At 30.0% G+C, this 26,373-nt stretch overlaps 1 protein-coding gene across 2 annotated transcripts in view; it reads right to left on the reverse strand.

The window, feature by feature from the left end:
- Positions 1 to 26,373, reverse strand: part of Nrx-1 (Neurexin 1) — a 209,084-nt gene that overhangs the window by 119,580 nt on the left and 63,131 nt on the right. For both annotated transcript variants that reach the window (XM_088189849.1, XM_088189848.1), the window contains one exon: positions 26,089 to 26,233. In XM_088189849.1, the coding sequence (XP_088045975.1) occupies positions 26,089 to 26,233 (145 nt within the window). The remainder of the gene's footprint in view (positions 1 to 26,088; positions 26,234 to 26,373) is intronic.

Here is a 26,373-nt window from a genome sequence, read left to right on the forward strand (position 1 = left end):
ATTTAATAATATGTATGTTTAAATGCTTCTAAATGTTTTTGTATAAACGATTTATAAAAAAAATATCCGTTTATAATACAATATAATTTGCACTCACCAAATTTTTCGGCGTCCTTTTTCTGCTTACAACTGTCACGCACGCATTTATTTTCGCAATTACACTATTACACAATCACATTTATTTTCACTACATTATATCATTATTGATATTTATTTTCATCATTACACTTATATACCACATTATATCACTATTTATTATAGTTTCTACGTACTGACACATAATTACACCGTCACGGACACATTTATTTTTACAATTGCACTAATAAATTAAACTATATCTTTCAATTTTGCGGTTACGATTCAAATTTTGATAGACACTGAACGAATATAACAATGCGCATTAAAATAAATAAACAAAAAATTCTTTTGTTTATTCCATTGTTTTTTGAAATATTATGTAACTATGTATGTATTGATCGGCGCGATCAACGCCATATATATTTATTACAGTCTCGATTATGTAGTTTGTTAAACTTATGAAATATACCCAATATTTTCAGTTCACTTACTGTCACATCGTTTCATTGTGCAGTTTTTCTATATTTTTGTATTTGTGAGATATTTGCCCATGATATAAATTTGTTTCTGTAACTTTTATTTAAAACAAATCATCGCCAATAAATAAATTAGCCACTTCTTTGATACTTTCACTATTATTGGGAAAAACTTGTTCCCCTGGAATACCTTCGAAATCTTGATTATCGCTTGTTGGATCAAATTCATTTCAGTTTTCTGGGATAATATCACAATCACTGAATGAAAGTAAATTCATCACACGCGGTTTATGTTCACGTACACTTGAATTAAAATCACTTTTGCATATATCACTATATTTACAATCACTTGGAGTGTTGGACAATGCGTTTTAAAAAATTCAATTTTTATTCGCACTATTTTTATTGGTTTTAATGTTAAAAACTGATTAGTTTGAATATCATTACCCTCACTGCTTCGCGGATAGGAGCATACTAAAAAAATTTTAATCGATCGCTTGTTGTATTATTACAATTTTTCGATCGTTAACGATATACTATTATTATTATTAAATTGTTTATATTTTACGCGATATTAAATTTAAAAAAAAAAATATTCACGTGTTTTTTTCGCGTTTTTTTTTAATGAGTCTATATTTCGCCAAGATTGTCCCAGCATCATTTTTGAGTACACTTTTATTTACATCGCGTATATATATAAACTCACACACCATAAATGTAAAATACATACGCGAAATTACGAGTGGGCTTAGCAGATCTCGCGAGGGCCATAAGCGAATGAGAAATGTAAACACACACGTACCCAGTTTTTATTTTATTTTCCATCAATATTTCCATACAGTCATAAAATATTATGCACAACATCATTGCTTGCGTTTTGTCGCTCCGGATATGTGTAGTCGAAGCTCAATAAGGCTTTCACTGCTCGCAAAAACTCACACCTTGCAGCCTCCTACGCAAAGGGGTCCGTAAGCCATCTGCGTCTGATACGGTGGTTATTTAGTAAATTAGAACGGTTTCAATTTTGGTTAGGCTGCCGACGCCATTTTTCGGTAACCGTTTTCGGATTCAAGCCGCGTACTTTATGGCAATTTCGCATAACGGCCGCCTGACGACAAATAAATGATTTGTGGTCGTTAACGCCGAATTTTCATTTGCTGCGTATTTTATGTAAAAGGTGCTCCATAAAAAAATGATTTTTATTTCAAATGTGTTTATTAACTACAATCGACGGACGCAATTTTAGCATTTATCGTCCCTCAAATACAACATTACCTGTTGAATCTGAAATGTTTCCGGATAAACTGATGTCAAAGAGAAGTGACGTTAATTACACTGATTTAACCTTAATGGGTTTTGTCCAATTGCATTACTTTAAACCGGGGGTCATTAAACTAACAAGTAGCAGCAGAATAATTTAAAAGCGTCATATTAAATCAAGTTAATTCACTATTCTAACATATATTTCAGTTATATATTATTTAGCTCTTTCAATATTTTATCCTATTTTTAATAAAACACCTAGTATTATATATTTATATTTTACATTCGTTCAAAGACATAATTCGGTTTTGGGTAACGAGCGGCGCTAATTAGTAACAACGGCATGATCGAGTTACAAAAGTGCAACGCGAAACGTTTCACTGCGCGTATTTCAATTTTGTGACGTGAAATATGACCACTTAAAATATAATTAACGTAAATAATGTTATTTCAGAACTAAACTACATTAATATACAGTCAATATTTATTTGTAAATTTTATTTTATTGTGCAAACTAGCGCTAAACTTTATTTTATTAGTTTCATTTTAATTTGATCCAATATTTTTAGTGCTCACAAATTACATAGATTTTTTAAGAAAAACTATTAATTACCACTATTTTATTATACCTTATAGTATTTGTATTTACCAACATATGATTATTTATTATATACACACTTTTCTATTATATATTGGTCTGAAGGACAATGACAGTCAGTTTTTTTGTAGTATATTTATTAAATAGATATATAAATATATATTAAAAAAACATTAAGCTGAAATTTCATGCGGTATTGAGTATTCATTATTTAGCGAATAACATGAACCTTAAAAATATAAGCGTATTATGTGGAGAAAATAATCGGAGGCTTTGTACTTAAATAATTTATTTACTGTAAGGTCGTGCCATACAGTATCAAATGTTTTTTTAACGTCGAGCAATAATAATCCTGGGCTTTATTCTTATATTGAAATTGGCAGCAATGTTTTGTTCCATTATTTCACAACCCGTACACTATTTGTGAATCATTACAATCACTTGACAATGCAAACAATATATAATATGTATCACAGTCGCGCATGCCGCAAATATTGCAATTTACGATTTCTATCACATTTTTAATACGGTCCATTGCAATGGAGAGCGCCGCAGAAAGCAATCAGCGTAGCAATCGGCCCATAAATAATTTTTGCACATTCCAATCGAGCGGCGCTGTGTGGCCATAGGCGAAAAGTGCGATTCGGGTGTAAAAGATCGTTAAAAATGGCGCGGATGGAGAATATCAATACGAATGGCGAATGAGCACTGGACAATTGCCAGATGCGCAATTAATTGTTTATTTTATAAAATAAAATAATTATTCAACTACACAAAAAGTAGGCAAGAAGCAAAAGCATTTCAGATAGTCTACTGGTGTAGACTGAAAAAAGCTCAAAGTAATATTGAAAAATAAAAAAATAAAACGCAAATACGAATTTCTAATTCAATATATTTTCAATAAAAAATCTAATTATTTATCCGAATATTTTTTTTATTAGTGTGTAGCGATTCATTCATAACACCAGTCAAGAGACGCGGCACACGCGTATCTGAATTTTCGTGAGTGGTGCCCGCGGTACGCCTAATCAACAGGAAAAGCTACCATTATATAAATATTGCCAACTAGCTAAAAATTGACACAAAATGTAACAATCTTTTTATTGTATAAAATGTTTTTTTACAAGTAAAAATCACTTCGCCAATAATTAAGGGTATAAATTTTCTTATTTAATAATAAAATTCTAGAATAAAATGTTTATTTAAAAATAACTGCATGCAATTTTATTACACTTATAACAAAACTAATGCAGAATGTGAACTACTGAAAGCTGTGGAAACCTGCAACCTCACTTATCTTTCTCCTAAGTAACCGACATATTGGCCTTTTAATAGAAGTCATGACAGTATCAAATTTTGCGTTATAAAATGAATCTCAAAAATGTATCTTAGAGCAAAATTTTTATAAGACCTGTCATCAGAGCATTCTCTGATTATAATTACGTGTGTACAAAAGTGAAAAATAAGACGAAAACACTATTCTTTTACATTAAAAGAACAAATTGCGCAGCATTTTAGGAATTATTTAAAGACTTGATATTTTTTGAGATGTCATTAAAAACTGAAGAACTTGCAACTAAACGCTTTATCAAAAATATAAATAAAGCAGCGCTGCAAACAACTCTGGGACTCAGTAAACATACATACAATAAAAAAATATTCGATTATAACAAAATTAATAATAATCCCAAACAGGTCCAGGGGGCACAAACAAAAATTTAAGTTAATCATTAAACAAATCAAATGAGCTCATAGAAAAATTCTAAAAATTTATATGCGACAGAATCAACACACTATCTGCTCTGGAAAGCGACAAGAAAAACAAATCATCCTCAATTAAATTACCCATCAGTAAGAAATACTAAGAGGAATAGAGCAAGAAGTGATATGCCTGCACTACACTTTCTGGAAGTTGGCCAAGGTCGGCCAAGGACGGAGAATATAGTTAGTTACTTCGGTCGAGTTCGGTTCTGCCCGCTCTAAAATCTCTCGGAATTTGTCCGAGGTTGGTGGGGGTAATTCAGTCGACTTTGCCAGCTTCGAGTGCTTCTGAACATTGTCGGCAAACGGACCGAAGTTGGAGCTGCTCTTTCGAGCGCGAGTGGTGAAATACTTCCCCTTTCGCTCTCTCGCGTGTTAAGTGACGAGAGTGAAAGAGATACTGACATGGTGTTTCACAAACTGAGATAGAACGAGTAACTGGGTTAAATTTCAGTATGCGCGTAAGCGTCCTATGGTTAACACGCACGTCGAGCGCTGCATCGTAGTAACGTGTTCAAGTTATAATACCACATGCTTATCGAGGACTTCAACAGACTCTTACTGACATCTTTGCATATTTTAGGGCAGCAAAATGGATTAATTATATTATTGATAGTATATTTTTTTAACAGATATCGTTATTTTATTTTTTTTTCATATAAAATTTAATAATTAAAAAATAATTAGTGTTACTTGATTTTGTTAAAAAAAATCGTTTCGAATATCCTTATGTATTTTTCTAGATCGGTTTAGATAAATGTCACACCATAACGAATTCTTATTTAGAATCGATGGCGACAAATTCTAGAATAGTCACAGATGTGGTGTTCCTATTCTGAAGTATCATTTTATGTCTTATGGCAAAAGCCGACAAAGATTTTGCGTAAATTGAATATTTACGACCGAAAAGTTTTCACTGATATTGTATTGGTGAGTGCCCACACAAACTTTTATAATTATCAGTAGCGTAATTTTATTAATATGACAATTTAAATTGCGATTTTTTGGCACATTTTTCGATCGCGCGCAAATATGCCAGCTGTACGCGACAGAAGCCGCAGTCCGGACGACATTTGTGGCAGTGTGGTCGCTTACTCAAAGTCATATGTCTCAGCCGACTTCAGTTGTAACTTTGGTTCGGACAACTTCTAGAGAGTGTAGTGCAGGCAATAAAGAAAAATCTTTTACTTTTGCTAAACTTCTGGATATTGTTTTTCAACCACTCTCTGAACTCCCAGATTTTTTATATTTTATTAAATAATAAAGTCCATATTGTTTTTACTATTATTATTGATATAAAATAAAATTATCCGAAAAATAAAATTGGGTTTGTGAAATATAAAGCTTAAATCCTGAAAAATTAGAGTGATACTTGAATCTTTTTATATTATATATTCGATAACTTTTTCATTAAACTTTGATTATCTCGATTATGCTTTTTTTATTTCCGGCTCAAATTCACCGTTATTGAACAAATTTGACCCATGTTTTTTTAATATATTCATGTTATATTTATATTAAAGTATCTTTTTTCTGCTGAGTCGCTGTAATGTTCCGCATATTTTTTTCGCGTCCGTTATCTGCGCAAAAAAGGAAACCCCTGATTTTCCGATCGTTCAGCAAATCCTCGTCGGCGTCGGAGCGATTTGATAGCCTCCCTTTTTGAGATATGCCGGCGTCGCGACGCTAATGACTTGGCAAAACTTTCACGTTTCCCCATTAATGTAAATTTATACGAATCGTGGTCGGATTCGAACCGATTACAAATTTATGCGCGAGTCCGGCGATTCGTAAATCTCTTTGGCGCTCTCTGTGTCTAAGCCGCCACAGTCGATTATTATCGATATATTTATGTTATGAAAACAATAAAAAATAGTTTAAGAACCACTACTTTGATTTTAATTAAAAATTTAATTTTTATAAGCATATAAGTATTTAAATAGCTTATTATTGTGATTACTTTTTGCAAGTATGTATAGTTTTTTATGGCATTTATTTTTGCTGTAAAATGTAAATGCCACAAAAACATGCTCTTTTACTTTATAAACCGAGCTATCTTATAATGTAGCAAACATATTTGGATTAGTTCAAAAACAAACTTCTATTTTTTGTAACCTAAAATGACGTTTCAACCATATTTGTCGAGTGCGTAGTCAAATGCGAAACATTTTCCTATTCGTTCCAGTCCACTTTTAGCGGCTTTGTGACTTTCACACGCAACACACCATTTTAACCGACACGAAAGTCTTAACTTAACATAATAAACATGCAATTCACGAATGTACAATATAAATAGCATATAAACGGGCACACAATCCTAGTGTTTGAATCGCAATTAGCGTTTAAGCTTACACTCTATCCGTCCATTCCCGGGCATTCGATCCTAGGGACAAAACTTTCCTGGCACGTCACCAGATTATGAAATTAATTTACAAAGGACACGACAGGGTCTTAGCGAATCGTGGGATCTTCGGTGTATCCTTTAATAATCTAGACCTATCCTTATACAGTTCGTGGATTACATTTTCATTCGGAGCCAAAGGCGAAATTTGTTTATAAAATTAACGCGTTTGTTATTCAGACAAGGGAACAATCCTTACTGTTTGTTATTATTATAACTTATTTTTTTGATTGGTACACAAAAGTGGAAGGTGACTTTGTACTCTATAAATTACACGTTCAAGTGTTGCACGCCATGTCATAAAACCGAACACGAATATGCAACTTAAATATAGTCTGAATGGCGTTATCAAGTACTTGATTTTTTTGCTATTTGTACGTTGAGTAAAATATTATTTGCTGCATTAAACTTTATGAGCGAAAAAAAACTGTTCCAATTAAATTTATCAATTGATTTATATTATGATAAAAAATAAGTTATAACATAAGTTACAAAATCGCAACCATAAAAATATTTCTTGGCTAGAAATAATTTTTATTTGTAACTCCTTTAATTTAATTGAGGCACTAAGTCAATTAAAAATAGGGTTGTACAGAGGTTCGTAGAATTTAAGGACGTGATTCGCCTTAATGAGACACACAAGTGGTATTCAACTTCCCACGGCTTTCGAAACCTTTTAAGCTGGTTATATTATTACAGGAACCCCAACTTTTGGCGAATGGTTAAAAACTTTCACTGATTACTTTTTAGTTTTAATAAATGTACTAAAATTAAAAATAAATCATTTAAATTATTTTCAATATTTTATTTTAAAAATATTTGGTTTTGATTATTCTCAATATAACAAAATTGTTTTTAATACTATTATTTCATTTTATTTATTCACTAGCTTCGGTACCTCACTATCGCGAGGTACCGAAGCTAGCGAGTGTGCGATTACCGGACCCCAACTTTTTGGGCTTTAAATATTATTTTTGCTTCGTTCTGATTTTTAAAAATTGAATAATTCAAATTAGACATTAATATTTAAAAATTTTAATAATAGTCTAAATGTTTTAATCTATAAAAAACTACTTAAACATTTTCAGTTTTAGTTTTTATTTGTGTACTAATTTATTGTAAGTGTAAGAACTATTTCTTTCCTGGCACTATGATAAAATAAATTAATATTTTTTATTTATTTAATATCAAACATTCTGAACATCCTGTGGCAATCACTATTTACCTCCACTAGCTCTACTATAAAGTTGCACGGAGGCACATACATGTGTATAATACATACGTGGAAGTCATGAAAATTTGATATTGGGATTGATAAGCCTCCGCCGCCTAATACATGTTGTCAGGTCGTTAATCTTGATTATATTATTTCATTCAATATTGACTTTGAGGGTCGTCCTGCTCAAAGGACGCGTTTGAGCTTTTAGCTCGGCGAGCTTTTGAAACGACATACGTAATAATAATTGGCGCACGTTTAATGTGCGATAAGACCTTTCAGTTTTGAGCACAAGGTTATTAACGTGTATGTCATAATTCATTGAGTGATTGATATGCAATTAATTACTGCTCAATTAAATAATAAATATGATTACTGCATTAATAATTTTTGATCAAATATATATAAACACAAAAAAAATACATTAATTATATACAGTCCAAATGTAATGTAAAAATTAGCTAACATATACTATTATAATATTAGAATAACACAAAATTTGATACATACTACATAAAAACGTTTTAGTAAAAGAAGTATACATACTAAAATAAAGTTAAATTGATTTTTAAACATGGTTTAGACTTTATACATTTATAAAATACTTTCGATCTCGTAATTATACAAACAGGAAACGGACTAGACTTCACAAGTAGCTAATATTAATTTATGAGATTGTAAAAGTGTGGGGAATTAAATAAATAATAGGGGCTGTGTCAAACGGCTGTTGTGAATAAAATTATACTGAATAAAATAGTGTTGATGGTATCAGAAAAAATCAAAGAATAATTATTTCATTAAAAAAAATTGATAGAACTGAATTTTTGATAAATTAATATATTTTTTTTTCAATCGCTTTTTAAGTCTTTTAGTAGATTTATGAAATATCTTATTTTCCAAATATCACCATAATTTTATATATGCACTGGAGCTCAATCAATTGTTCTCTCTTAATAAAGAAATCTTTGTTTTGAAATAATATTTTTTCTCAATACTCTAAGCAGTGCCCAGTAAACTTTATAGCATTCCAAATATTTTTTTAATATAATTATCAAAAATTTCCCTCTTATATTTAATCTTGGATGTACATTGTACGCTTGAACAATAGCCATAGTGCTTCGAATGATTCTTATCATACGCTATTTTCAACAATTCATTTCCGGCTGATGCTTCGGATCTCATCCGTCCAACGAGCATTGTGTCTTCTTTTCGATATCCTATTTCCTCTTGGGTATCACTTCATTATTTTCTTTATACGTTGATATTCTGCTCTGCTTTTTTCGACTGAAAATCTTTTTATAGACATCTTTAAATGCTTAAAAAAGATTACTTGTAATTTTGCTTAAAATATATATTGACGTTCATGTCATTATGCTTAGCAAATATTTAAAAAATAATATTGCTATCTAAAATTTTATATAAATTACATGCTTAATTTCACAATAATGTTACATAAAAGTTCAATATTATATATTTACATTCACATATATCAGGAAAATGTCAACCGCTCGGGCGCAGGCACTTATTAATCGTTTATCAAGTTAAAATTTAAAATACGCATCGATCATATGGATTTGTCATAGCTTTGTTATTTAGCTAAATGTATTATTTATTGCTACTTTCTAATAAAATATTATTTAAACCAATGGAATATATTTATTCCCTTAAAACATGGTTCTTGATGTACATATTAAAAAATGTTTGAATTATTATTTTAAATGCGTTTGCTATATTTTAAAATAATTATTTAAAAATGCACAATGTTGTGTAAGTTCATATTTTAAGAATAGCTTTGAAAATAACGCTATATAGTTTTTAAATGGTTCTCTAAATGAAAAATTGAATTTCGTGAGTATAGCAATAATTCCTGCACTATACTCTCTGGAAGTTGTCCAAGGTTGGCCAAGGACGGAGAATATAGTGGGTTACTTCGGTATAGTTCGGTTCTGCCCGCTCTAAATCTCTCGGAAGTTGTCCGAGGTTACCGAGAACGGGAGCAAAAGTGGGGTTAATTCAGTCTACTTGGCCATCTTCGAGCGCTTCCAAACGTTGACAAAAGGACCGAAGTCGGAGCTCCTCTTTTAAGCGCGAGCGGTAAGATACTTCCCCTTTCGCTTTCTCGCGTGTTAATTGATGAAAGTGAGAGAGATAATGATATGGTTTTTCGCAAATTGAGATAGAACAAGTAACTCGGTTCAATTTCAGTATGCGCGTAGGCGTCCTATGGTCAACACGCATGCCGAGCGCTGCATCGTAGTCACGTGGTCAAGTTATAATACCACATGCTTATTGGGAACTTCAACAGACTCTTACTGACATCTTTGAATATTTTATGGCACCAAAAGAAATTAATTATATTTTTGATAGTATGTTCTTCTAACAGATATCGTTATTAATTTTTTTTTTTTAAATTAAATAATTAAAAAATAATTAGTGGTACTTGATTTTGTTAAAAATAATTGTTTCGAATATCCCTATGTATTTTACTAGATCGGTTTATATAAATGTCACACCATAACGAATTCTTATTTAGAATCGATGGCGACAAATTCGTGGATAGTCACAGATGTGGCGTTTGTATTCTGAAGTATCATTTTTATGCCTTATGGCATTTTGCAAAAGCCGACAAAGATTCTGCGTAAATTGAATTTTTACGACCGAAATGTTTTTACTGATATTATATTGGTGAGTGCCCACATAAACTTTTATAATTATCAGTAGCGTAATTTTAATAATATGACAATTAAAAAATTGCGATTATTTGGCACATTTTTCGATCGCGCGCAAATATTCCAGCTGTACGTGACAGAAGCCGCCGTCCGGACGGCATATGAAATTTGCGACAGTGTGGTCGCTTACTCGAAGTCAGACTTCAGTTGTAGCTTCGGTTCAGACAACTTCCAGAGAGTGTTGTGCAGGCATAACAGTTCCATGCCTATCGACCATTACAATTACCAAAATTACACTCACTTTGTGTGTTAAAACACACACACGCATTATCTCCCGCTACACACATACGTGTGGCAAAAGTTAGCAATAACGCCCGCTTCGAAGTTTACAGCTTGTACACAACAAGCGTTCGCCGCATATTCACCGGCGAACGTTCAAAGTTTCACGGGATTGCATTTTATATACAAAGTACCTACATTATGATACTTTTTACCCACATAGGATGCTACGGTGACGTTATTGCATTTGTCGCTCGTCACGTAGTTGCGTTACGTAACGCCGTAGACGTTTTTCACGCGGCGCGGCGACCCTTAGACTATGTGACCTCGACCTTTTGCCTTAAACAAACACGTCTAGTATCGATTGATTCGATAAGGTGTTCAGATCTAATTCAGATAAAGAATAGCAATGAAAATCGATCGGCTGAAATGTGGCTTACATATTGTTTTGCGTGTATAGTATTGGTGTATGACCTCCGTAACCTTAAATGGATTGAGTAGAAAATAATCTAAACTAAAATCAATCAATCTAAGCCATTCCCACAATCTTTACTAAAATTTGGGTATATTGAAAGTAAATTAAAGTGAAGGAGTTTTTTAAAGATTGGCATAAATAAATATGCCATTATAAACATATTTCAGTTAATTAAAAATAAAATATACCACAATAAAGTCAATATTTTTTTTCTAATTTTTTTATGATCTAACGAATACCACTGAATTTTTGTGGTGTATGTATAAAAAACGTAATATAATATGTCGTTAAATACAGTATTTTACATATGACAATAAAAAAATCATAATTTAAACTGAACTTTAATTATCTTTTTGCGATTTATTTCATAAGGCACATAAATCAACTATAGTGATTTTAATATCAATGATTTAATACGATTTATTTGTAAGATCAATAATGATCTATCGAAATATTCATATATTATCAGGTAATGCATATTTAGGGTAAATTTATTATCGAAAATATATTTTTCTTTTCGTTAAAAATAAATGGTATATACACATTAATTTCAGACAGAGCTTTAAAATAAAACTCTTGTTTAAAACTTCGTAATTGTCAGCAGTCAGATTTATTCCCACGCACATATGTACTATGTAAAGTTAAGATGTAATTTTTAACTTTGTTTAAATTTTAGGTGGATAATATGAAAAATATACGTATTTCGGGTTTCAAGCTCAAATCTCACCTATTTTATAATGCTGGTTTGAGACAGCTCTAGCGAATCACAGATGAAGGTATTTGCATGACAATTGCATCGCTTCTTGGACGCACCCGCAAAATATGTTTACGGATTAAAATAAAAATGCTCTGTAGAAGCCCAGATAAAAGCGAAGATGGCCACTTTAAAGATCGATATTCAAAAGATATAAAAACAATAGGTAAAACGTATTGTATAGCGGGCATCCTTTCCAAACAAAGTGTAGCTTTTATCGGTACTAATGGGTGATTAATGTTTTAAAACAGATGTGCTATTCGGTGGTCCATGATTTTTTTTTCAATTGTTGATAAAATGCTTTTTGGTCTGAATTTCGAGACTAATATTTTTATGTTTCTTCAGTAGGTCACTGAAATGACCTTTTAATTGTAAAAAAATAAGTAGGTGATAAAAACCGCTACACATATTTTATAATAAAAGCGTTTATTTATTAAATTTAAAATAATGTGTTTTATATTATCACTGCCTTTAATAAATAAAAACTTTCATGGACAACTATATTGATGTACAAGGGTGAGAGAATATATTCATATAAATATATGTATTAGTTTAATATATTAGACAAAAATAAATTATTTTCTATAACTGCATATTTTGTGTTTCCCTTTTATGAATTTGGTAGTAATTGAAATGCAGTTTAAAAACATTAATTTTATATACATACATATGTATTATTTTATGAGCTAAACACAATAGTAAGTTTAATATATAGCTTAGGCTAAACTGATATTCATAAACATTATGTCCTGGGTTGGCGTTGAATCTCGAAAAATTATTTTTTTAGTCATATGCCACATAATTACAATAAAATCTGCAGTAGATATATGCCTTGAGGATTAGACTTTTCTATTACGATTTAATTCTATTTTTAAGTATGACAGATACGTAATTCTTTATATGCTAATTTGATTGTTAAATTATGAGCTTTTTTCTGAGAATATGGCGTCTTAAAGCTAGTTTGTATATGCTTAAAAACATTAATATTCTTCTACCATTAGCATAATATATTAATGGTAGAAGTTTACGATCCAAAAGACCTGTATATGAATCCCATATATTTTTTTTTAACAAATATTATTGAATTTTTTTTTTTTTAATAATTTAATTTTTTATCCAAATCTCACGAAACAATCGTGACGTATAATATAATATATAAAGATCCTCATTTACATAATAGCAGAAAAAAATAATACACAATACATTGAGAGTAAATAGGAGATTGTGAATTCAATACCTCATTTTAATAATTTAGTACAATGCGACAAAATTTAGTGAATTTAAATCAATATTTTTAGAAGAAATTATCAACATAATTTTAAAATTAAATAATTGAGCCAGTACTGATGAATTAGATGTGAATATAATTAAAGAAACTTGAGAAATAATAGAAATTAAATTTAGTGAATAAATACTTGATAATTTGAACTACACCTAAAATAAAAAATAAGATCAATTAACATGTTACCTTGTATAGAAAATGTGATGAAAGAAGTAGTGATCTAACCATTCAAGGATCTCATTATTTCTCAAAATGTGAACAACAATCGGGACTTAGAGGTAAAAATATTTCACTGACACTGCATAACAAGTAGTTATAAATGATTGGTTATTAGCCAAGAATACAAAAAAAATCTTGGATTTCAAGAGAGCTTCTAATCAATAGACAGAAAAATTGCATCTAATTGCATTTGCAATTTGTATTGATTGACGGTGCAACAAATTAAATCTCCATAGTTTTGCCACGTGTAAAAAAAATTGATACATAAAGAAAGGCACCAGTTCGATTACAGCATCAAGAACTTCAACCAAAGCTCTACACTTCCACTCACTGATTTTTTCCAAACTCGAAACCAAAAAGAGATGCCGAAAACAATAGATGGATAAGATCAAAGAACCGCTTCGTTTTTTGACGCCAATCCTTTGACGTCTAAAATCCAGAGTTCAACCCGTTTCAAATACGACTGGATTTTTTGGACGCAAATACAGAAAAAGACATAAATATACAAATTTACGACCGTCGATATTAACATGGGTTATATTCCTATATGGACCAAATTGTTTTTAAATTATGTCGTGTTCAAGAGATCGGATTGATGATTAATATATAATTACAATTCCGATCGATTATCACAGATTCGGTTTTTCTAGATTTACTAATCTGATCTAGTCATTTATTAAAATCAATTATATATGTTATACATACACATTATTTTATAATTTAATTTTCAGTGTTTTGTGATATTTTTGGGTTCTGCATTGTGTCCCAGTCAATATCCGTTCAGAGCAGACTCACCAATTCTACGCAATTGACATCAAAATTTAATTTATTAAAAAAACAATCGAACCTTATTTTTAACTACCTGAAAAAATAATCAGAATTCAATTAATCGGCGGCACCGGGGGTCGACACACAATGGTACCAACCGCACGGCGACAATCCCACAAAAGCTCCGCGGGCTGACAAAGGGAGTTCAGCTCCAAGACGAAGATTTTATTATTTATACCAAGTCTGCTGTAAAACGAACACAGAGCTGAAGGATACAAAAGACCGGGCAAATTAGTTTCTTTGCAGAAAAACTGCGATTGTTGGCTAAAATACGCGCGCGAGCAAATTTTCCAAGATTGTGCAAACCTGTAAGTCTGAGACGACTTTTTGTAAATATGAATAATTTAATTCAATTACCGACGACCGTGTCTTAAAAAAATATTACTAAGTATATAATACATAAATTAAAATGTTTTACAAGTATTAATATATTAGTCTGGACCTCTAGACTATTAAATATTTGATGAAGTTATTTTATCTTTTTTAACCCATGTCTAAAAATTATTAGAGTATATCAATATTAAAAAATATAATAATAATGACATGTAGCTAAATTATCTTAATGATCAAATAAATACATTAAAAATAAATACGGTTCAATTTATTGAATCCCACAAAAAACCATAGCATATAAAACTTTCTATAATAAATCAATTTCTAAAACGACAAATTTTTAAGTCGTGCTTCAAAGCAATTTTTTCCGACGGCCGTGAAAAAAACGGCAACGATTAATGGCAATTAAAAAAATATTTTTTCATGAAACGCCGGGTGTTCGGAAAGAAGGTGGAGGCGAAACGATTTAATCTGAATATTTATCATTTTCGCGTTAGATATAAAAGAAAATTGGGGGAGACATTCGCCCGAAAATTCTATTTCGCTACCAACATAATAGACGCTCTAAAAAAAATCCGCTCAACAAGTGATTTTGGCGTGATTTGCCAATCCCAAAATAATTCTGGAAAACAACCCTTTTTATAGCGAAACTTGTGTGATTTATTCCTGCGTCGGGGTGAAATCTGGGTTATCGCTATTTGGCACTAATAAATCGGGACAATTCGACGGTGAAAAATTAAGCGCGTCAACGTTAAAATTGAAATAGAATCGAGGAAGGGAGTAAAATAAGGTTTCGTTAGTTAAACCTGAGGCTTAATTACAACTCGGGTGTTAAAAGCGAAGGCTTAAATTATAAAACTAATTAAAACGATTCTATCGGGATTATTATTAGTATGATTTATTATGATTTTTTAAGTGAAAATATGTTTATAATTTAAACGGTTATTTAAACTTCTTAAATGATTGACATAATGACTCTATTTTTTTCTAAATAAATATTCTCAATGATCTGAAATAGCTCATTATAAAAGAATTGTCAATACAATAGCTCGGTATAGGAAAATCTAGATAAACCAAATCTGAGTTGATCTATCGGAATTATAAATAAATTTTAATCACTAATTCTGATCTTCCAGACACGATAGAAATTTGGTAAAACATCAATAGATCAATAGTCAGAGACTTATACCAATGGTTTATTATGCTGGTAAATTAAGAAAAATAAATTATTATATTAGGTGCACTTTATTAAACATTTACAAAGAGATACGTATTTACAAAGAAATATTGCTACTTAAAAGGATTGTTAATATCAGAGCAATTTTTTAAAACAGCTATTTATATTTATTTTAAGTTTATTACCGAAATTAAAGTATCGGATTATTCGAAGTAAATATTAAGTTTAACATAAAAAAAACAATATATATATATATATATATATATATATATATATATATATATATATATATATATATATATATATATATATATATATATATATATATATATATATATATATATATATATATATATATATATATATATATATATATATATATATATATATATATATATATATATATATATATATATATATATATATATACACTTTACTTTACATAATGATAATATATACACAAGAAATTAAATTATAATCCTATAAAAACAATATATACCTAACTCATGTGTTATTATGATAGTTCAAAAAATTTTTAGCAAAAAACTACTTTTGAATATCAGTCATGCAGACAAATTAAATTTTTCAAAATTGCAAATAAATTATTTTTTCTTATAATTGTATATAAAAGTGTGGCGACCACACATATAGGCACATTTAAAAGGGCGATTGTCTCATTGTTGATGACAGTGACCAAAAGCGTTCATTCATTAACAATGATACAAACATCGTGGCACAAGAGGGATTTCTTTTGACCACAAGAGAATCTCTTTTGTGACGATCGTCCTGCTTATCCATTAATTTCACCGCCCGTTTCAAAGGCTTTGTCGAAATCCGCAAAGCATTTTTTTAGCTTGAACAAATTTAAATTTTCGCCATCGTTTAACCGCGTGACAAGATCGATTTGACTGAAACGGTAACGTAAATTGCGAACGTGCATTTGTGAATCGGGAACGAAGCGAATGGCAGTTCCGAAGCCCAGAGAGGGTCAAAAGCGTATTTCAAGCGAGAAAAACCAATCTCAATTTTCGATGCGATACGTAATGTATGCATGCGGTTTTCAGTCTGTATGCATCGGCATAGTATAAATACAGAGCGATCCATAAAAATGAGCACACAATTTTATGAAATGGGTCATGTATGCATTGCATACTTTATAATTAATAAATTAATTTTTATGTGCATGTGTTAATTGTTACCGCAATGTAACGCATTGGGCTATCGCTTGCTCAAAATAATATATTAATTTTAATAGGCAAATATTAAAAGCCTAAAAAGCATTAATCTAGGGTTGATATATACGTATAAAATAAACATTAAACCTCAACTATTTAACTGTTTAATTTTTAAGAATTTTATCTTCGTAAATTTAATGCTATATATTTTTATTTTAAACTTAATAACAATAATAATAATTTGCTAATTTGAGATGACATTCTAAATAATCATTATAATTATACAAACAGTGTAAATACGCAACATTCTTTGACTAAATGAGAAAGCTATAAATATACATTGTATATTTTTAATTATTTAATATATTTACACATGTGTGAAAGAAAGTACGTGAAAATATAAAATTTAAGCTGAATGTATGTGTATGGATATTGCATGAATAAAATAAGACACACGGATCGTTCCTTGAACTCGTACTGTGTGGTCTCTTTTTAAAATTGTAATATTCATATCTAGAAATGATGACTATCTAATATTTGATTCGTATCACGAACGTTTGTTATGGTGTTATTCAACATGTAACAGAAGATCCATTAATGGAGAAAAAATCCATTAAAAACTCTCCCTGGAGTTTTTCGTATAAAAATATGTTATAGATAATTTAGATGAACGTTAAAAAAAAAACGAAATAATATTTCGAAGCATTTAATTTTTAAAATACGCTACATATTTGTTAAGAAACTTGTGAAAGAAAATATATATTTTATTAAATTTTAAAATATATATTATTGTATGATTAAATATGAATTTACTTATACAATAATCAACAAAAATCAAATACAGATCCCTAAAATTTTAAAGTAAAATATGGTAACTCAAATGGGCAACATTTAACAGAGTGACAATAAAGTAATCGATGAAAGCTCAAAACGCGTTAGAAGTTAAATAAAATATATAGAACAAATACTTAAATTTTTTACAATAAAACATATTTTATTATATATATCACATTATTCCTAAATATATAGAAACATTTTAAATATTATTTATTTGATTACTATAAAACACAGAATGTTTCGAAAATGTTTTAAAAAAAAATTGGAGATGCTAAATTTCATAAAAAAAATAAAACAATTTCAATAGAGTTCGAAAATTAAAAATACAGGAGCAACTTTAAAATTGTTAAATTAATAAAATATTTATTATTTTGACGTGTGCTTTTTTTTCATATATGCTATAACTATTAAAAATAAATTCATATAAATTAGGTATTTTACATAATATATGTAGTCAAAATAAACCTCAAATATATTATATATTATATTATTTTATAAATTTAACATATTTATTTATTTGTTTATATTCCAAAAACCCAAGATGGGTCTTCGCCTTCTCCTAGAAATTTTCCAGTTATCGACCATTGAAGCCTTGGTCTTTCTTAGTATGTTGTTATTATTCTCTTTGAGCTTTGCCATCTCATTTAGAGTATTTTTTTATGTAATAGTTTAAAGAATATATATATATATATAAATATAAAATATATTTTTTTGAATTCAATAAATAATTACAACTAATTAAATAAATTAAACAAATATTTATTTTAGAAAAAAATTGCTATTTATCAGATTTAGTGTTAGATATTATATATTTTTGTTGCTGATAATAATATATATAAAGTATAAGGACCACCTAAACAGGTACAAAGTACGAATTTCAAATATGCATTGACCGTGAGAAAATAACTTATTGCATACACGTGTTAAAGACGCAATAAAAAAATTGTACGTGAAGATAAGAAATTAATAGAGATTGGCATCCCTAAAGGCACCTCTGGAGCTTTTACGAATGCTTTTATATCGAAAACAATGCAAAAAAGACAAGTAAACGCCTAACAAGTGCCTAACATATCAGATAGCCCTCTTTTATTTCTTATCATGACCGTCATTTATTTCTGCTTAATTAAAATCACGACACCATTTTGTCACATTTTGCCTATTCATATCGTCACTATTGTAAACAAAAATAATTTGTTATTACATAATTGACATTGTAAACTCAACCCTTTGAGTCCGTACACGTACGGCGGTCAATTTTTCACCACAGAAAGCTACATATTTACATACATATATAACTGAAAAAATAATAAAAAAAAAACATTATAATTTATAATATTTTTTTAATTTGATCAAATGATTTCTATAGTAAATAATAGCAAAAATAATACAAAAAATATTTTGTATTAATTTTATAAAAATATAGAAAGTCTCTATATTAATATAAAAAAATCCACAAAAGCAAAATAATATATAATAAATATGTAAAATAAACACTAGAAAAAATATATAATTAAGCAAATAAACGTTAAAAATCACTAATGTTTTCTATAATTTAATATAAATGCAACATAAAATACTAATAAATAAATAATTAGAAAATACGTAAAGGTGTATATCAATAAATTAATAAATGTTTATAAATTAATTCTCTACTCAAAGGATTTAAACGTTTAATACTCTTGTTTTTCCAAACATCCTTCGTGTTAGTTTAAATTAGATTAAATCATATTAAGGTTTATAAAAATATTAAATTTAAATTTATAGTTTATTCATTTATTAAAAATTTATTAATGTATAAAATGAGGTTCAAGATATTCGAACAAATTTCTTGATACTATAACTTAAATATTGATTGCTAATTTTGCCGTACGGTAAACATCTTAAGAAATCGGATTGGGAAGACCCTTTTACCGCTCGGCCTTGGGAAAAGAGTCCTTTGACACTCCAGGAAGCTTCCAGGGACCTATCCGTCAATCCTGTACGATAAACCGACCGGTTATTCCTCATGAAATATGATTTCGATTCCTTTTGATGTCTCTTTGAACTCTCGTACGGGGGAACGATTATTTATACAGATTTACCGACGTCATTTTTGCACAAAATTTTCTCTTTCTCTCTCTCTCTCTCTCTCTACTCTACGTCCCCGTATTTTTTTCAGAATCCGTCTCGGTTAACAATTCTGTCTGGACGTCCTTTGAGAGCCGAGTCCCGAAGCATTAAATTATAAAGGGAGCTCAGATTGGCGAATAAAAAATTCCGATTCGAAAGTGTCCTCCGAAGGGCCTTTTTTACAAGCGACCATTAAATAAGGCGCCATGGGCGAAATTAAGTGCAAAATATATATGTTTTATTATTACTCAAAATTCACTATTTATTAGCGAAATTATTAAATTAAATAAAACATACATAAATATTTTTTTTATTATTTTATACAAATATACTAAACATGATTGTGCTATTTAACTGTAATGCCATGAATTAAAAAGTTCGTATTTTGTATTGTATGACCAGTGCTATGAGTCTATGACCAATAATAATAATAAAAAAATTAAAAAGCAATGATTTTTTCATTATATGTAACGAGCGCTACACGCATTTTTGACTTCACTGTTATGTATTGTGTGCCACATGCTTAAGAGCTTGCGATACGTAGTGTTTTTTCGATATTATGTAAGTTATTGAGAATACAGTGAGCAAAAATATATTTAACGCTTCATCAAATCAGTATCTTATTTATTATATAGAAACAAAATAGCTTAAGTAGAATTTTTTTGCAAAGAAACATAAGATACATTGGCCAATTATGCGTAAATTTACAATATGATGTCGCTAGCAACGATGTTAAAAATAAAACTAAGTGGAAGTAATTTTCTTTGATGAAAAATAAAGTTTCGATCGGGTGTGCCAAATTTAAAGTAAATAATAATAATATATATTTCTCTCTATTAAGTCTTCATTGTTATTTTTGCCATATTGTAATTAAAGTTAATTTGAAACAATAATTTGCCTCATGATGGCCTAGTTAAAATTTAAAGCGAATATTATATCTGACCAAGAACGTTAAACTGTGTTGTGTAACTGTAGTATGTGTTTTTAATTAACTGGAGTTTTTACAAGTTAAATAAATGGCATATTTCATAGCCGTACAAGTGCAATTTATTCATTTCGTTCCGACAGTAATTTGTACAAGTTGAACGAAATAAATAAAACTTTAACTCCAAGCAAACTGTAGAACGATACGTCCCTTGCTGGAAAAGTCGTTTAGTAATTAAATAAAACATTTACAAAGAACATACACACGTGGGATAATTCTAACTTTTTCACTTGGTATGTTTTCTATTGAAACAAATACAACTTTATTCATTTTTGTTATTTTGATTATTATGGTATTATGAATACAAAAAATATAAATACATTACATATTTATTGGGTTTTCTTATCTACGTCTTTCAATAGACCTTTTGCGAACGACATCAGACCCTTTTAGGTCAAAAGGATTAACCCCAAGTTTTTTTTATAAACATGTGTGTTTTATTCACAGTGCCATTATTGAACAAATAAACCGCCTTTTTACAAAAGCGCCGATTTATATCTGTCGATGTACATATGATAAAAAATTGCAATAATGCAAAAAGTATATTATACAAAAAAGTAATGCTCTAATTGAAAAAAATAGCATATAATTAAAGACCAGAGATGCCACTCACACCACCTCAATGATAGAATTTCGCTGTTTAGAAGCAAGATCTATGAATTTTGAAAGTTTACTGTCACGAAAGCCGGAAAATTCATTGTGTGTCGCTGCATTTGCGACGCGGAAAGCGCGAAAGCTCGTGTCTCAAAGTTTCGTTCTCACGCTCGACTTTCATTATTGAAGGCTCCTCGGTTCGAATTTTCACACACACACATACATAGACTTTTGCTCTAAAGTGCCGTTGCCGATCTCTCAATAACCGCGAGACGAACCCCAACCCCAAACCGGTACGTGACGCACGAGTCAAAGTGACGCTTTTAAAAAGTTCTTAATCTTCGACTGTCGCGGAAGAAAGATACCTGAATTTGCAACGACAAAGGAAAGGTACCCTGGTGAGACATTTTTAATGAGGCTATTTTATAATGCCCACGCGAATTTCGTTTGTGTATGTGGGAGGCTGTGTTTTCTTTGTTCGAAACCGAATATGAGCTTTTAAAAGAATGATGTTGCGTGGGTGAAAATGTCGCCTGAAAATTGAATATGTCTACAATAAAGTGACATTATAATATTTTGTTACAAATTTAAGAAAATGAACATTTTATAAAAGTGTGTTTTATTTTAATTATTTAAAGTATTTTTTTAATAAACTTAAATAAACATGGTTGTCTTAATGCTACTATGTAAAACATTACACTGTATGTAAAAAGCAGTCAAGTAAGGAAGTTTGCTATTTTCCATAATATATTATCTGAACAACAGTCGAGCTTTCAAAACAATTTTTTTGTGAAAATACATATTACGCTTGATGTTGCAGATAAAAAAATACTAAAAAAATAGGGTGATCAGATCGGTTTTAAAAATAAATGGATTTACTTATTGTAGTATTTTATGAGTATGCTTGATCAATTAAAATGATGAGATAACATACTAAAATAATATTGCACCAGAATATTTTATTTATTATTAAATACTAAATATATGTGCATATTTTATATTCCATATTAGGAATAGATTTAAAAGTAGCTATGTAGGTCCACGAAATTGAGTACGCCTTAGGGTTGTGGGTTTATATAATAACTTCCCAAGATAAATCTGTATTACTAAATGTTTCGACGAAAACAAAGAAACATTTATGCTATGAGATATACTTTTATTAAATTAAAATATTTACACTAAGTTTTCTTCGGGTTTTAAGGCTGAAGGAGTGTAACTTTTCAGTCAAAATAGTCACTGAAAAAGCTTGTAACAGGTTATATTAAAATTGCGTATATATGAAAATATAGCTTCCGCTATCAGGTGCTGACTTTAATTAATTATTGCCGGCTATAATGTGTTGTGATGATGCTGGACCATCCATCTGTCTGCCTTTCTCTATCTCAATGACCAAATGTCGCATTTTTATATTTTTGGTTTGAGACAGTTTTATCGAATCGCAGATGAGGATGTTGATGGGCCAATTGCATTGCTTCATTCACACATTTACAAAAAGTTTTCAAAGTGAAGCTGTCACGTAGTAGTTTGCAGTGATCGTTTACAAAGAAGTAAGAATAACAATAATTCTTTGACGCAGTGAAAAGGGTATTTTCTGTTGAGCACTCTTTTCACACAAAAGAGTGTTTTTTTTTTCGGAACTCACTGATATAAAATATGCTAATAGATCTTCCGTGTAATATTTTCAATTATCAAATCCTAAGATCTTTTTTCCATTGATAAGCCTTACTTTCGAAACAGAATAGTATTCATTTTTATTTGTTTGAAATGGTAAAAATCGTTTCGCAATCATTTAATGCATCATGTAAAAAATGTGGATATTATAATAAAAGACCATTAAAGATTTCATTGTTTGTTGATAATGAACTAGGTCATTGCACTACACTCTCTGGAAGTTGTCCAAACTGAAGTTACAACTGAAGTCAGCCGAGACCTACGACTTGGAGAAAGCTACCACACTTGCAAATTTTATATGCCGTCCGGACGGTGGCCGTGAATGACGTACGGACGGCGGCTTCTGTCACGTACAGCCGGCATATTTGCGCGCGATCGAAAAATGTGCCAAATAATCGTAATTTTTAAATTGTCATATTATTAAAATTACGCTACTGATAGTTATAAAAGTTTTGTGGGAACTCACCAATATAATATCAGTGAAAGCTTTTCGGTCGTAAATATTTAATTTACGCAAAATCTTTGTCGGCTTTTGCAAAATGTCATAAGGCATAAAAATGATACTTCAGAATACGAACACCACATCTGTGACTATTCTAGAATTTGTAGCCATCGTTTCTAAATAAGAATTCGTTATGGTGTAACATTTATATAAACCGATCTAGGAAAATACATAAGGATATTCGAAACGATTTTTTTTAACAAAATCAAGTACCACTAATTATTTTTTAATTATTTAATTTTATATGAAAAAAAAATATAATAACGATATCTGTTAGAAGAATATACTATCAAAAATATAATTAATCCCTTTTGGTGCCCTAAAATATTCAAAGATGTCAGTAAGAGTCTGTTGAAGTCCCCGATAAGCATGTGGTATTATAACTTGAACACGCAACTACGATGCAGCGCTCGACGTGCGTGTTAACCATAGGACGCCTACGCGCATACTGAAATTGAACTGAGTTACTCGTTCTATCTCAGTTTGCGAAAAACCATATCTTTATCTCTCTCACTCTCGTCACTTAACACGCGAGAGAGCGAAAGGGGAAGTATCTCACCGCTTGCGCTCGAAAGAGCAGCTCCGACTTCGGTCTGTTTGCCGACAATGTTCGGAAGCGCTCGAAGCTGGCCAAGTCGACTGAATTACCCCCACTTTCTCGGTAACCTCGGACAACTTTCGAGAGAGCTTAGAGCGAGCAAAACCGAACTCGACCGAAGTAACCTACTATATTCTCCGTCCTTGGCCAACCTTGGCCAACTTTCAGAGAGTGTAGTGCAGTATATGTAAACTGAAGAAATTCAAGATATTATTTTAAAATCTCTAATAAATTGAATCTGAGGATTTAGTTTTTAACGGTAATGAGCAAAAAAAGTTGTGATGTAACTTGAGGATATTTTTTTAGAATATGAGCAATTAAAAAAATTGTTCCAAGAAGATGACTAATTATTTATATAAATAAGATTGAGAACGATTTCTAAAAACAGTGAATGTTGCTATCGAATGCAATAAATTAAATTATATAGAGCAAAAAAAATCTAGTACGAACTATATATTTTAAAAGATAAATATATGTACATATGTTTCTTTTATAATATATATATATATATAATAACTACGTATTTGAAAAAATATTTTTTTACGTTTTCTGTTGTTAGGAATATGTACATATGTAGGACATTTATAATGTTATCAATCTATTAAAAGTACCCATATTATATCAAACAGTGCTCGAACTAAGGTTTTGTTCGACTTAGACAAAAACTTTCGGAACCAATTAATCAAGTAAGGACTTACTGTATTACTATTAGCTTATATTTCAATAAATATGTGTAATTTATATTAAATCTCTAATAATGTATTTCAATATATCATATAGCTTTTTATAGCTTATAAATAGTTTTATATATGCATACTCTTTCTACCTCTAATATTTTTCTAACATAAATTTAGCTTACCTATATGTTGATTGTTTTATTTCTGTAAACATTTCAGTTAAAAACGTTCAACGAATTACTAAAATATATAAGCCTACCGCACGTTTTCAGCTCAATAGGATTATAGCCGTCAAACACCGAAACGTGACGTAATCGAATAATCCGATTAATAAATTAACTCTTATCGTTTAATTTGCTCTGAAAATATTTAATCCTGTAAATTTTGTAGATCTTATATATTAATATTTGAGTTTAAAATAGAATATATGAAATCCGTATAAAAAAACAATTGATTGCCTTTTTAGAATGGTAAAATTTTGTGCTTAAATTTTTTTACAGTGGCAGAAAATATACTTTTTTATTGTCATAGTAAAAAATATATGACAGCTCAAAAAATCGATGATGAAAAAAAAGTGGCAATAAATATTACTCTTTTCCCATATTAATTAATAATTTTATACTAAGAATTGAAAAAAACATGACAATGCACCGGCACACACCACAGCACGCTCAAAATATTTTTTGTATCTAAAGTTTGCTTATTTGCTAACACTATATAATAATATTGTAACGATTGTGTGGATTCATGGTTGGAAGGATTCTCTATTTGATTTAAACGTACATATATACGTATGAAACTGTCAATATATAATTGGTTAAAGGGAAATACCTAAATCAAATATATCTGGACTTGATATATGTTTCTCAATGAATTTAACTCTGGCCTGTACAACATAACCGTTGAACATAATTTTTATGATCTCTTAATTTACACAAAACGCCTGCGTCACAGACTTTGACCCTCGTCAAGGGATACGTCAAGGGCTTCCTTTTCCGCCTACTTTCTCGGCAAACTTCCGACAAATGCGAAATGACTTTTTGTTTCCTATTAGCATAAACTAAGGAACACACATAAACTTGCACCGGGTAAAGTTTTCCGCGACTATATAGTTAATCGATTGCGAATTACCTTTATGTCCCGAGGCTGCCTCGCCTCCTGTCTCCTTGGAGCAGCTCCTGGCTGATCTGCATAAACTAAATTCCTCACCGATCCTCTGTAACGAGGCTCGAAAACGACGCTGGGAAGTGCCAACTGAGTCAACTTGGAGTTGTACCTGTGGACAAAAAAATAATTTTAACTAAATAATATATTTTTTGTGCTAATTTAATTTTTTTAATTTGTTATATTTATCTAGTTTAATATTGTAAATTGCGTATTTTTGATTATTTTTTCTTAAAATTTACAGCCAATAAT

Source organism: Plectrocnemia conspersa, unplaced genomic scaffold (assembly GCF_051122295.1).
Source record: "Plectrocnemia conspersa isolate PC_06_02 unplaced genomic scaffold, ASM5112229v1 ptg000008l, whole genome shotgun sequence".
Classification (NCBI taxonomy): domain Eukaryota; kingdom Metazoa; phylum Arthropoda; class Insecta; order Trichoptera; family Polycentropodidae; genus Plectrocnemia; species Plectrocnemia conspersa.